Source organism: Centropristis striata, chromosome 23 (assembly GCF_030273125.1).
Source record: "Centropristis striata isolate RG_2023a ecotype Rhode Island chromosome 23, C.striata_1.0, whole genome shotgun sequence".
Taxonomy (NCBI): Eukaryota; Metazoa; Chordata; class Actinopteri; order Perciformes; family Serranidae; genus Centropristis; species Centropristis striata.
Genome location: NC_081539.1, coordinates 28,411,776 through 28,425,452, shown reverse-complemented (window position 1 = coordinate 28,425,452; position 13,677 = coordinate 28,411,776). Strand labels below are relative to the sequence as shown.

Genomic DNA, 13,677 nt, shown 5'->3' with positions numbered 1-13,677 from the left:
GCAGAAGGGCACATACTCTGAAAATTTCAAGCAATTCTATGAAAGTTAACCTATATTAATGGTATGATGCAAATGAGTTTGGGTCAAAAAGGACCCCAGGACCACAGGAGGGTTAAAATGTATATAAAATATGTTTTTTGCTCCAAAGGAAGTAAAGAGAAACCTGTAGGCATAGGACAATAAAAGTAGTTCCTGTAAAATACTCATTCTTCCTCACATAGAATTGTATTACACTACTGTTAGTTCAGTTTAAACATTAATAGACTTCCCATAGATTAGTGGTGTAGTATTAACACTTCCCCAGTGACTGATCAAACTGAAGCATATTCATCTTATCGCACGTGGCTGATCTGACAAAATGTCAATAAATGTTGTTGGGGTTTTTTAAAAAATCTGACAAACGATACTGGTGAACCACACACATTTATTTTGTATGTAAAAGCATAGGGATACATAAAATGATCTGGACGCAATGCCAGTTCAAACCTTCATGTAAGCATTTGTTCTTTATAGTCTATATTCCTTTTAAGTATAATGGTAGAACTCAAATAATTGCACTTTGCTTGATAACTATTCCAGTAATCACCAAGGACACATTTATCCAACTCTTTGGTTAACTGAATATATAAAACGCTGAAATTGCATGTTGTGTAGATAAAGTTTAGAAAAACTGCCACATGCCCGTTAGATATAAAAGGAACAGTTGACGTCTGTGCTGGCAGCTGAAAAAAAGAGGCGTGATAGAAATTGTGATTATTCAAATTGAGGTTTAAGATAAGATAAACTAGGCTTTAATGGTATAGATTAACTAGGGTAGGGTGTGAGGGTGCAGCAATAAGGGCCATACATGTATTACAGACATAAAGTAAACCAGAACCTATGGACAGGTGCAAAAGATAAACAGTGCAAGAACCTAATGTTCAGGACAAACACACATTCATTAATTTGCTTGTGTAAGACTTGATGCAGACAAGAAGATAAGAAGAAAAAAAACACCACCGTTTTTACACATTATTCTGGTGCTAAAAATATAGGACGGGAGCTCAGGGTATGATAGGAAAACTCTCAAGAGGTGACTCAACATTCTTCCAGTAAAATTAAAATGAAATAGTACACAGTTGCAAAAGAAGCTGTATTGTAACCCCCCTCCAGAAACAGTGCTTTAAGTGATGCAGCGCTCACTCGGGGGAGCAGTATCGGCCAGCAAAGAGAATGCTCATGGAGGGGTTGTGTCGGATGAAGAAGAGGAAGGGGTGGTCTGCGATGAAGGTGGCTGGACGCATGGCACAACGCAGCATCACGATAGCAGCAGTGGCAGCAGCAGCCTCAGTTCCCTCCTCGTTGACCTCCACGAAAGCCTTGTGGACGACTTTGGACAGTACCAGGTTGTTGGCAGGGGACATGCCTGTCACGGAAGGAAAGGAGATGGAATATTTTAAGTAAGTATAGTGCTAGTTTTCACCTTTTCATGACTGGAATCTTATTATAAATATACTGTGTGTGATGTGATGTGATGTCCTACCAGAGAAGTTACATGATCCCATGTCGAAGGCGTCCACCATGCCCATGCTCACCAGGACATTCTTCAAATCATAACTCTCCTCCATCTTGAACCGAGGTAGCCCCACCTGGACCTCAATATCGTCCATCATGTCAGGACGAGTCCACTCTACAAAGTTCTCATAGGACAGCTCCTTCTCCAGCTGGGGATGTACAAATACAATCAATTATTAACCCGTCTGTGTCTTGCAGGTTTTTTTTAATGTTTATATGTAAAAGTTTGTGTGTCCTACCTTTTCCAGACCTGTTGAGCTGTCTTCCATCTCGTTTGGTAAAAAGATGAGCATGCTGAGCTCCTTTCCTTTGTAAGGCATCTCAAGGATCTGTCCAACAGGGTTTCCAACATTATATACATATTGACCAACACACTGTGTACATTATAAATTCATAAACTGATTTAAGAACTGAATTGCTTCACTACCTGGCAGTTGGCTTCAGGGATGTACGTAAGAGGGAACTTGGTTTTCTGGTACATCATTTTCACAGGTTTGGTGTCATTCTGAAAACAAAATCAGAGAAGTAAGTGAAGGTAAAATCAGAGATTTGTATATCTTCTTCTCTGGCTCTGTAAGGAGGCGGTCACACTTTTTTTTTTCTCTCCCCTTCCCCTGTTTTTCCTGCTTCGCTCCTCTTGTCTCATCTTGTCTCATCTTGTCTTCTGTCTTATACTTGGAAGACTCTCTCTACACTGCTCTCCAAACTAAAAATCATGGATTCGATCAACTGGTCTCTCAATGCAATTGACACCATTTTCTTGACGAGAAACCTAGGCTCGGGGGAGCCCACCTGCCCTGCCGGGACGTTTGCAGCTGGCTACACGATGGACATGTGGGAGAGAGAGGTGGCTAGTCGTGTGTCTGGCGGCTCTTTCCGTGGAAGATATCGAAGATCTCTATCTATTCGGAACCATGATAACAAGTCTTTTGCTGATTGGATTAGGCATTGCTCTGGTTTATCGAGATACACAGAAAACGGTGACAGCTGTCCAAAGCCCCATAAGGCTGCCTGTGATGATTGATACGATGGGCAGAGCTGTCGGTACTCAGACTGTGGTCACAAACTGCACCCTGGATAAAATCATGGAGTGACTGACGGTCCTGGAAAAGCGACTGGATCAATCCGGAGACCAGTATGAACATTATGGACAAGATGAGTAGCAGGAAATGCATGCAGCCACTTTCGCCTACAGCCCAAATTCCAATCTTATCTGGCCTCCCCTAGACAACCTTGGTTGATCACTGCAGAGAGACTCTAAAAAAACCTCCCACAGACACCTGTTGACTGTCTGCTGCTGTCTGGGGCCTAGTAAGGTTGTCTCCATAGCAACCGCTATGTTAACGCTTTTTGTCATTCCAGCGAGCTGAGACAAGGACTGATTAGGTACTGGGCAAATGCAGATCTCAGGTCTACACACTCAAACTCCCACATATACAGATATGCATATATGCCCCCCCAACCCACGCCTTCGACGCTTCATACCCCCATCGAGACAAGCGGGTCTGTGACAGCGCCTCAAATGGCTGCAGGACTGGATGGCTGCTTGACTTTGCTGGCCCCCCCTCCCGTGTGGCATGTCATAAGTCTGTTCATGTTGTGAAGTGTATTGTGTATGTGCTTATGTTACAGAGTTTTCATTGTTTTTTCCCTCCTTTCCTTTCCTCATGTTGTGCTGTATTTCTTTTCTTTCATCTCTGTCTTCCTGTCCTGTTCATCTCTGTCATATTGTATGTGTGTTTTATACGTATCGGACGGGTTGATGGCAAATTTCGTTGTACTAGTACTTGTTACTCATGTGCATGACAATAAAGGCTTCTGAAAATTTTTCAAGGTACAAAATAATAGCTGAAAACATGACTTAAAACTATTTTTTGGGTGTGTCTAAAATCATGGCTCTATGACGCACTGGAGCTTCTTATCATAACTCCGCCTCCAACACTGTATAAGTATCTTTACCAACGGCGGTTAATGCTGATACATGTACTGTTAACGTTTGCTGAAGCTAACCTAATAAACCATTATTGTGGAAGGGTGGTCGCAAGACCTCCGTGTTGAAAACAACGGATCTGACCTGAAGTAACCGGAGAAGTTGGATATTAGATATCAGGTTTCAGCGCCTTCAGCAGACACGCCCCTAGCATTTCAGAGCAGAGAATACTGAACATTTTTTCACTATTTTAAGACCAACTCAGATCACATATATATTTTTGCTCAACCTGAACATTAAAAAATATATCGAATAAATATACTGCAAATTGGGCTGGGGTTTAGACCCAGTAAATGTAGATAAGACAGACATTTTCAGCAGCTAATACTGCTTTTTAGATTTTGATAATGGCACATTTTTAAACAAATCCAAATCAACCGGGCTGCTATATCTTGCGGGAAAAAGTTACCCAGTGTGGTCGGAACAGTGTCACACAAGAAAAAGCTGTTCTGTGAAAGATAAGATTATTGGTGTCACTACCACCACTAAACATCTCCGAACAGAGATGTGAAGGAAGTCAATGGCTTACTTGGTAGATAATTAATACAGACATTATATGTAGTTTTAATATTTTGTCATTAATCAAATGTATGTATGCTAGGCTACTCAGAGGCTGCTTCTGGGATGTGTGGACGTGGGCCACTAATTGTCTCTACAGCACATTATAAACTGAAATAAGCTACAGTATTGGAACTGAAATGACTACCTTGATATAAAGGGGTTGCTGCAGGAAAAAGCTGACAGAATATTAAGACTTACTGTTGAGTTTCTTTCTCAATGTTTCTGTCACAAGTTAAACATCACTTAAAGCAGTGCCAGTGTTTTTTTGTCCAACCAGTTCAAAGCTAAATCACTTTTTATGACTCTGGAAAGTCCAATGTCAGAACATTTTTTTGTCAACGAACACAGCATTATCTGGTCTGAGCAGTTGCAACACTGTATAGGTGTGTCCACTGACTCAAACTCTGTGTGGAAACATTTTCTCAGGAATACCATGTGCTGTGAGAAAAGGCGTTTTTTTTTCTCCAGCAAACGGATGCAACATGGTTCCCTTTTACTGGGGCATACCTAACCCATGATTAACACTCAGATGCTTGGAAAAGCCATTGGGAAACGCTTCCTCCAAATCATGACTAATATACAGTACAAAAACATCAAAATGCACCCTCTTTGACCCTGCTTTTAACCATTTTGTAAAAAAAGTAGTGTTACCTTTTTGACTCTAAACGGAGCCTCACGTGTGGCACTCTCCTTAAACTGCTTGTTCCAGTGGCCTTTGAAGTAGATGGCGTTGACCAGCACCAGCATGGTCGAGCTGTCTACCACACCCTCGGCCAGCACGTCCTTAATTTTACCTGGTAAAAAATTGTCACCCATAAGCATTTGCAGCTGTTTCCCTCGGATACAATTCAGTCAAATAATATTCATTAAAACACTTTTTTTTTTCAAAAGTCTTGCATTTCTACATCAATACGGAGACTTTATGCCTTATTACAACAATAACAGGGTGCACTTAGCCTTTTTAACTGAAATTAACTCTGCTCCCATTCAGACCACCATCGAGACCATTTCAGTTTTTCAGTACAATTGCAATGGATGAACGGGACCTGCTTGTATATTAACATGCTCAAAAGTGTGTATGTTAGTGTGTGTGTGTGTGTGTGAGATGCACCTTGTGTCTTTTCTTCCACCCAGTTGTTGATGTTGACCCTGGCTGCCTCGGACTTGCTTATAAAGTCCACAGACTCCAGCTCTGCATTGTAGTGCTTCCTGGTTTCCCCTAAGAAATCCTGAAACCATCAACAAATGGTGATGGTGAACAAAATAATGTCTTTGCTCAACAATTACAGCTTAACTTGCTTGTACACTGCAAAAAAGCTGACTTGTATTTTTTGGCCTAAAACAGTGATTTAATTTGGTAAAACTTTATAAAACATAAATATAAATATTAATATAAATAAATAAATAAAAATAAATAATAAATAAAAATAGAAATATAAATTACTGACATTTACGGCAATAATGTAAGTTAGCACAACAAAGGAAGCCAGTTGTCTGCTCAAAAACAAGTTGGTGAGTTGTTGTTACTTATATCTTTAAGTTGGGGTTCAAAACAAGGGACAATAGTTCTGTTAACTCTTATTTCTTTGTTGTGAAATTCGGTCATTAGCGAAAGCTAGCGGCTAACTGATGCTAGCGGCGCTGCTTGTTACAGCTACAAGAGTAGCCTTTGGTGTATCAATGCTAACTCAAAATTGTGGTCGCAACATTAACGACATTTCATAGCGGCGTTACAAACGTGCCAGAGAAATTCAGATTTGAGCAAACTCAAAAACAAAAATTTAAATATTTAGTTTAATTGTCCAACTTAAAATTTTATCGAAGTTTGTTACCTTGAAATTTTTAGTTCACCCAACTTTTCTTTTTTTGCAGTGTACTCTGGCCTGCTGCCCGCTATACGTCTACTAAAACATCCCTGTATCAACCTGTTATTCACTCCATGACTGAATAATATGTAAACAAAACGACACCTAGTAGATGGTGAAACACAAACACACCTCAACAAACTGGTAGGACTGCTCCCCGTACAGCCTGTTGGCCACATTGAGGGCATACGGAGCGTCAGCCTTGTTGAGCTCCTTCAGCAGCTGGGCAAAGCTGACATGGACTTCATCCTGGCAGTCCTTGGTTTTCAGGCACTGTGGACAAGTAGACGAGTGTTACAGAGATGCTCTGACCTTGTGACTGACCAGTCTTCCTTGTAGATTGTTGACTTTGATGTTCTATGCTACATATTTGCATATATCATGTTGAATGATGGCGGGGAACTAGATTATGCATTTGCTCACCTGCAATATTTACTACAATTCACACTTGAATTTTACATATTTGTAAATCAATCGGTCATAAAAAACCCTCTAAATTAGTATTTACAGGGCTGGTCCAATACTGTTAACATGATTTATGCTCAGTAGTGTTCCTTATGCAATCAAATCCAAAGATTTACATTTTTGTCCAAGTATATATTTTTGGCGCAACACACCCTTAGTTTGGTAAAATTACTGTTTTTGCCAATGGAGTCTAATGGCTTTGAAGAGATCATAGATAACGGCTCCAGTTCCCCTCGCATTAACTTAAACAGGGTTATCTGATAGCAAGTTACAGTGGTAAAAATATTCTATATATAATCAACAGTTAAATTGATATTGATGCCATATGTAGAATAGTTTCACCCCTTTACCTTGCCATCAGACAGAACAATTTGACATGAAACTGGAATCAGCATAGAAGCCAGAATAATAAAGGTAGATTGGTACATATCTACAGGTAAGCAATGCAGAATTCGGAATTTCCCACCACTTAATGGGTAAGGTTGTATATTAAATACATTTTTTGTACTGGTGTACTCAGTAATTCCTTCTCCACATACTGCACACATAGAATCTAACACCCATTTACCATTTACATGACAATGATAATGCACAACATCCCAACACCAACTGATAAATATGGCAAAAACATAATAAAAAAGCAGACTTTAAAGATCCCATGGAAACTCCTGCCCAAGCTTTGACCAGAAACATTCACAGGAAGAAACACACCATCCTCCACCATGTTGTTATATACATGGTTATCTAAAAAACAAATATCTGTCATTTTATTCAGCTGAATTCTGGATGTGTTTTGGCTGGGGTGCATCCAAATAGGCAAGCTGTCATTTTTGTAGACAGTTATGTTTACCAAATTTGGCATTAACCTCATACCACAGTGTTATCACAGTAATACACCAGCATATGACAGAAAACAAAAGGAAACAGCTCAATTTGTATATAATGAAAATTTTGTTTGATAAGTTTAATCTCACTGTGGTTTCCAGAAGCTGCTTCTAAGAGATTAAAAGCTTAGTAATATGTGTTATGCAACACTAAACTGGAGTTTTGAGCTGTTGGATTCACACTCTAATTCGCCATTAAGTAGCATACAATTAGCGCTGATCCCCCACAATCCTATTTTTTCACATTAAGTCTAAGACAGCAGTAGATTGGAGATCGGCCTGAAAAGCAGAGTGAAAGCAAGCATGAAAGTCTTTCTGGAACCACCAACTCTTTGTCTCCAGGGATCCCCTCACCAGTTAACAGCACCCACACTGTTAGTAAAACAGTTAGTTTGTCTCTACTGTTGGCTTTGTTACCCCCTTCAGCAGAAATGCTGGAATTCTGGACTGGACCTTCTGCTGCATTTGCATTTGCATCATCTGTGCTTCTGCAGGCTGTGGCTTCTCTGCCTCAGTGAAGCAGAGGACCTACAGTCAGGATGCAATTGATAGTATTCACTGTACAGCTAGATGTATTTCTGGTCATGTACAGGAAGTTATAATATCATCCTAATGGTGTTAAAAAAAACAAGAATAGCTGATCAGAGAGAAGTGATTAAAGTCATATTTTATGTTCAGTAAAACCTTGAATGTATTTAAAAAGTACTCTCCAGCACAAAGGAATAGGGAGATGGTCATTAGGGATGCAAAGGGGTGGAAAATTGCCAGGAAAATTTTCAGAAAAATTCCAGAAACCTTCCATGGAAGTTAAGTTGGGGCATTTTTGGAAATATTCCAAATCGGAAACTTTCCATGGGAATTATGGAAATTTATGGGAAAGGGGCAATTTAAACAAACTGAATCCTATCCAAACATAAATATAAATATTTTGTTTTGTCATAAGCAGACATCCATGCAAAATAATGCAAATATATCTAATTTCCCTGCTAAGGGCCAACCATTAATTTAGTAAATTCCTGGTTTATTTCCATTTATTCCCGGTAATTCCCATAAATTCTTGTTAATTCCCATTCCTGGAAGTTTGACAACCCTAATGCTCATTGAAGTTGCATTTTATATTAAAAAACACATTTTGCACAGCCCAAAGACCGTCGTCAAACTATTCACCTGTGAACGTATAACTTTCCTACATATATTAGATATACATATATTATCACTCGATCATATTTTCTCTTTGTAAGTGAAGAGCCTGCAGAGTTACCACACCCAACAATCTTGCCAGGGTGAACTCACTGCACCCTGACACCTGCAGTTAAATACCTCTTTCCAGCTTTCCTGAGATAATCAGTGTGAAACCAATACCCACATTATATAAAAAACAGTGTTGACTAGTGACTTTGAAATACATTTAAATGAAGACATCTGGATCATGACTGGTATAGGAGGAAAGGGTATAGTTCAGACAGAGCTGCGTTAGTTGGTTTAAGACCTAATTTACATAACTGTAACAAGTTTCATTAGCCGCAAATTCAGGTGATGTCATCGCCGACCCACATATTTCTTGGACTGCAGTATTTGTAGAGCAAATGTTGGCCAGCTTGCTAATGACCAAGTTATAAAAAGACAGTTTACACAACTGGACTTTGTGGTTACTGGCTGGTGGAAAAAATGCTCATAGCAGCCACATGTTACTATCACCTCTGTTCTCTTTCATGCATGTGCAAGCACACACCCACTCTCTATCACTCAACAAGTCATGCACACACAGCTTTACCACCACAACTCGTGACCAGGCAGATCACCTGCTCTGTTTGAACCACACAATCAGAACGACTTCACAGAAAAACACCATCAATCAAACTAAAACTGTGTCTGGTAACTTAACTGGGCTCAATTTCACAACCCTCTTATTGACACTGGGCTTTGACATCGTTCTCCACAGCTCAGGTGCAGTTTAGCTGAAGTCATCGCCTTTGATTGAAAGCTGAAAGCTGCACCTTCTGGAACAAACCCAGCCTTTATACACAAGACACAAATAATTCAAAAACAGGTTGTGTCACGGATCCTTGATTTGTATAGAGAACTCTTTCAAACTTTGTCCCTTGTTCTGTCAAACAGCTTGTTACTGCTGCTGTTGCATCAGAAGACAGTAGGGAACAAAAAGACACAATACTGTAATATCTGCTATTATATTGCACTATATGTACAGGACAGGCCAAAAGTTTGGACACACACCTTCTCATTCAATGCATTTTCTTTATTTTCATGACTATTTACATTGTAGATTCTCACTGAAGGCATCAAAACTATGAATGAACACATATGGAATTATGTACTTAACAAAAAAGTGTGAAATAACTGAAAACATGTCTTGTATTTTAGATTCCTCAAAGTAACCACCCTTTGCTTACTAGAATATAAGACATGTTTTCAGTTATTTCACACTTTTTTGTTAAGTACATAATTCCACATGTGTTCATTAATAGTTTTGATGAATCTACAATGTAAATAGTCATGAAAATAAAGGAAACGCATTGAATGAGAAGGTGTGTCCAAACTTTTGGCCTGTACTGTATACACATAAGCCCTCACAAAGAAAATTCTACACATTGCTGTAAATAATCTTGCAAACTTACGCCCTGCCCCTCCCACATACTCAACCGTCCACCAGCCCAGAGTTACCTGGGTGTGGCTTTGCTTAAGCAATCCTTTAGAAAATGTCACAAAATGTTCTCATTTCACATCATGTGAACTTCCACATAAAATTCCAACTACCTCTTACTGAATTTCTCACTGTACTGGTTGTTGCCAATAACTTTCTGCTGTATTGTCCAGTGCAACGAGGGGTTTTATTCTCCTCAGGGTGTAAAAGTATACATAAGTCGTTATTACATTAAATGATGTGTATTAGAGTATGTGCATTAATATTTGGGTTCTTTTGGGTTATCTTAACCTTCTTAAACATCAAAATCAAGGACTTTTCATGGACTTTCCTGGCATGGCATAGTTTGATTCACAGATCAAGGGTAATTGCTGTTACAACACTGAGAATTTTTATAATGAGACCTAGCAGGCTTGGCAGACAGATAGTCACAGATGACAAATAAAGAGAGAGAGGCTGCTGTTTATGTCTATTTTCAGTAACTTTCAAGGCCTTTCATTTTTTCAACCTAAAATTTGAAAACTTTGACGTAAAGTACCTGTAGGAACCGTGTTTGATGTCCTAAAATCACTGAAAAGACATTCATTAAGCTTCGATAATGCAATTGTCAAATGAATTACAGTACATTGTACATGGGGATAAAACAAGAGTAGAAGCTGACATTACAAGTATTATATTAGTCATTCTTTAATTGGGAATAACAAGTTTAATTATAGAGGAATATGCTTCCAGCTGGCATTGATACAGAGATTTACCTTTAAAGACTACTAAAACCAAGGCAGCCAGAGAGGTGGACATGTCTGCTACATCATAATGGGAACTGATAAGGCGTACCAATGACTTTACCTATATCTTTATTGCCCTTACACTTCCTTATTATGTTTCACGTTGCTATAGTAACACAACACAGAGCCCCCCCCATAAACCCTTGTCAGAGTCTGAACAGAACAGATCTTTGTCATTTTTGCTGACAGTGAAAGACAAAATTGGCCTCCCACACCTGCATTACTTTACTCCCACTGTCTTCAGTGTTCAGTGCATTGTACAGTGAGAAACCTGCAATCCCTGTTTGTCCCAGTGTGGCTCAGACCTGATGTGGGTGGGTTTGTGGGTGGATGGGTGGGATTGGGCTTAGAGTTCTTGTCGTTATACTGTTATACAATACATTGTCATACTGGATGTCTTTTCCCCACGCTGTTAGATACCACTATATGTCATTTTATTGGAAAACCTCAATAAAAAGATGGGAAAAAAACAAAAAACAGTTGCTTCTTCAATACTCTAATAAAAATGTTTAAACTCGTAAAAAAAGAAAAAAAGAAACCTGCAATCAACACCATTGATTATAAGCTTTACAAAATCACGCTGAACCAACCTGAAACGCCAGAAATGTTAATGTGTCTGTGTCTGTGTGTACTGTACCTCTGACATCTGTGTGTGTGTGTTGCCGCCGGCCCCCAGCATCACCATAGCGAGGGCTGAGGAGATGCTGAAAGGGGAGTAGAAGACATTCGCAGTGCTGTCGTTATCTCCCAGCTTTTTGAGCAAAGCCAGAGAGAAGGTGGTGTTGGCCTTGGACAGAGGGGTGATGGTTGGTGATGCCATTGTGTCTAAAAAGAGAAAGGGCAGATTTAAAATAAAAACTTAAAGTAATGCTATTACCTCTTTATCTGAAGTAGCTCACTCTCTAATTGGGCCAAACCTCATTAAATAATTTGTTAATGTACAATTACATTAATAGTCTCTGAATACAACAAAACTGATAGACGACATATAATTATAAAAACATTGTTTAATTACACTAACCTTTACCTGTCATAACAGCATTGCTGGTGGTGTGTATTAAGGAAAATATTATAGGCTATATATATTTTTGACCAAATACCTTAATGCTGATATTGCAACGCTATTAATAAAATAATTACACATTGACATTCACAATCACACAATGACATTTCTGATAAACAATCATACATAATTAATGTGGATATAATAACTAAGTACATAAAGGCAAATCGTAGAAAAGCTACAGTCCGGTATGTTCAGAAAATTGCATCACTTTCCTGCAATGCAACATTTTAAGCCAGGAAAAGACAACACATATGCCCTATTACAACATAATGTCAGATTTGTCAATGTAATATGTTTGAAAAATGCTACATTAAGTAGCATTACACATGTAACAAATTAATTTCCAGGTTTGCTGATGTAGCGAAATGTGCACTTTTTGTGGAGGTGCCAGAGACAACTTTACATTTATTTTATGTTTGCCCATTGTCATCTATATTTTGGAGGGATATGGAAAAATTCATTCTCGATATGACTGGACAGCCCATCATTTTTTAACCTAAAGATATTATCTTAAAATTTGAATCTAATAACAAAACAGTATGCTTTGTAACAAATCTTATGCTTCTGATGGGTAAGTTTCACATCCAGATGAAGTTTTCCAAATCCCTCCCTAACTTTTTACAATAGAATTGAAATGTTATATAGACTTTAGAGTTGATAAGAAATGTGAACACACTCTGCTACACTTTAAAAGCTTATTTTCAGAAACCCCAGAATAATATAAAAGTAAGCACCTTATACCCTATGTGACTTATTGTGTTATTTTTATATTTTATTCTACAGATACTGTAACTGACATTTTTCTTTGTATGTCTTGTTTATATCTTGAATGCCTATATTTCTCTCATTGTTAATAAAGATCTGAGGAAAAAAAAGTAGCATTACACTAACACATATATTAACATTAAGATATACAATGCTCTACAGTATGACAGGTACACACTGGACTTTTCACCTGTAACACAAAGTGTGTCCCGTTGAGCCTGTCAGCTAAGTGATTAAAGAATCAGTGAGCTCAGAGTCTGCATCAACTTTCTGCTGTTACAACAAGTGTCTACAAGCTAAAATGACCAATTCCCTGCGTCGCAAATTGAATGAAACTCGTTCTCTACTTACTGACAGAGACTTTTCTGATAGTCCTCAGTGTTCAGGAGTCTTTTCGTCACAGGAAGATCTCTGTTTGAAGCATCAGCTTTATTATTTACAAGCTGACACGCCCCGAAAACCTGTCTTCCGCATTATCATCCCGCATTGTTATGTACGGAAGCCGAAAGGATCGGTATATCGAACTCGCTTTTTTCTGGCGTTCAGACCACAGACTGTATAAATAACGAACGTAGTCACCGTGACGTCACCCGTTGGTCTGTGGACTGCCCGTTAGAAGTTCGCCGCATCGACCAATAGAATGTGTCTGCAGACCCGGAGCCTGCAGATCTGGACCTGCAGATTTAGACCTGTAGTTCTGGACCTCTTGCCAGTGCTCCTACTGGATGGATGTAGAACTGCAGTAGACTGCAGATTCAGACCTGCAGTTCTAACCTCTTGTATGTTACGACAGCGCCCCCTTCTGGACGGCTGTAGAACTGCCACTGCACTGAATTGCATCTCACCCAAGCATCACTTTTTGAAATAAGTTACAAATTTAAGACACCCAAATAAAAATACTAACATTTAATTATTGACGAAGCATAAAGCTTATATGCGTGTGTATACACACACACACACACACCATTGATCAGCTGTCACTGATGCTGTGTTTTCACTCGCAGTACTTAATCTCTATTCATCTTTTTGTACTTGAAAACTGATTCTGATTCTAGAATAATCAGAATCAGAATCAGAATC

General features: G+C 38.9%; 1 protein-coding gene across 2 annotated transcripts; it reads right to left on the bottom strand.

Annotated features, from left to right (window-relative positions):
• Positions 1–404: 404 nt before the first annotated feature.
• Positions 405–13,148, bottom strand: LOC131961699 (leukocyte elastase inhibitor-like). Of its 2 annotated transcripts, XM_059326541.1 has the most exons (10): positions 12,949–13,148; positions 11,404–11,591; positions 7,737–7,847; positions 6,103–6,243; positions 5,217–5,334; positions 4,757–4,899; positions 1,982–2,059; positions 1,794–1,883; positions 1,523–1,703; positions 405–1,405 (listed from the first exon to the last, which is right to left on the bottom strand). In XM_059326541.1, the coding sequence occupies exons 2-10, from the start codon at positions 11,584–11,586 to the stop codon at positions 1,179–1,181; spliced, it is 1,272 nt and encodes a 423-aa protein (XP_059182524.1). In that variant the 5' UTR covers positions 11,587–11,591; positions 12,949–13,148; the 3' UTR covers positions 405–1,178. The 2 variants fall into 2 exon arrangements, with proteins under 2 accessions (XP_059182524.1, XP_059182523.1); XM_059326540.1 differs by lacking the exon at positions 7,737–7,847 and having other exon boundaries at positions 12,949–13,146.
• Between the last annotated feature and the right edge of the window lie 529 nt (positions 13,149–13,677).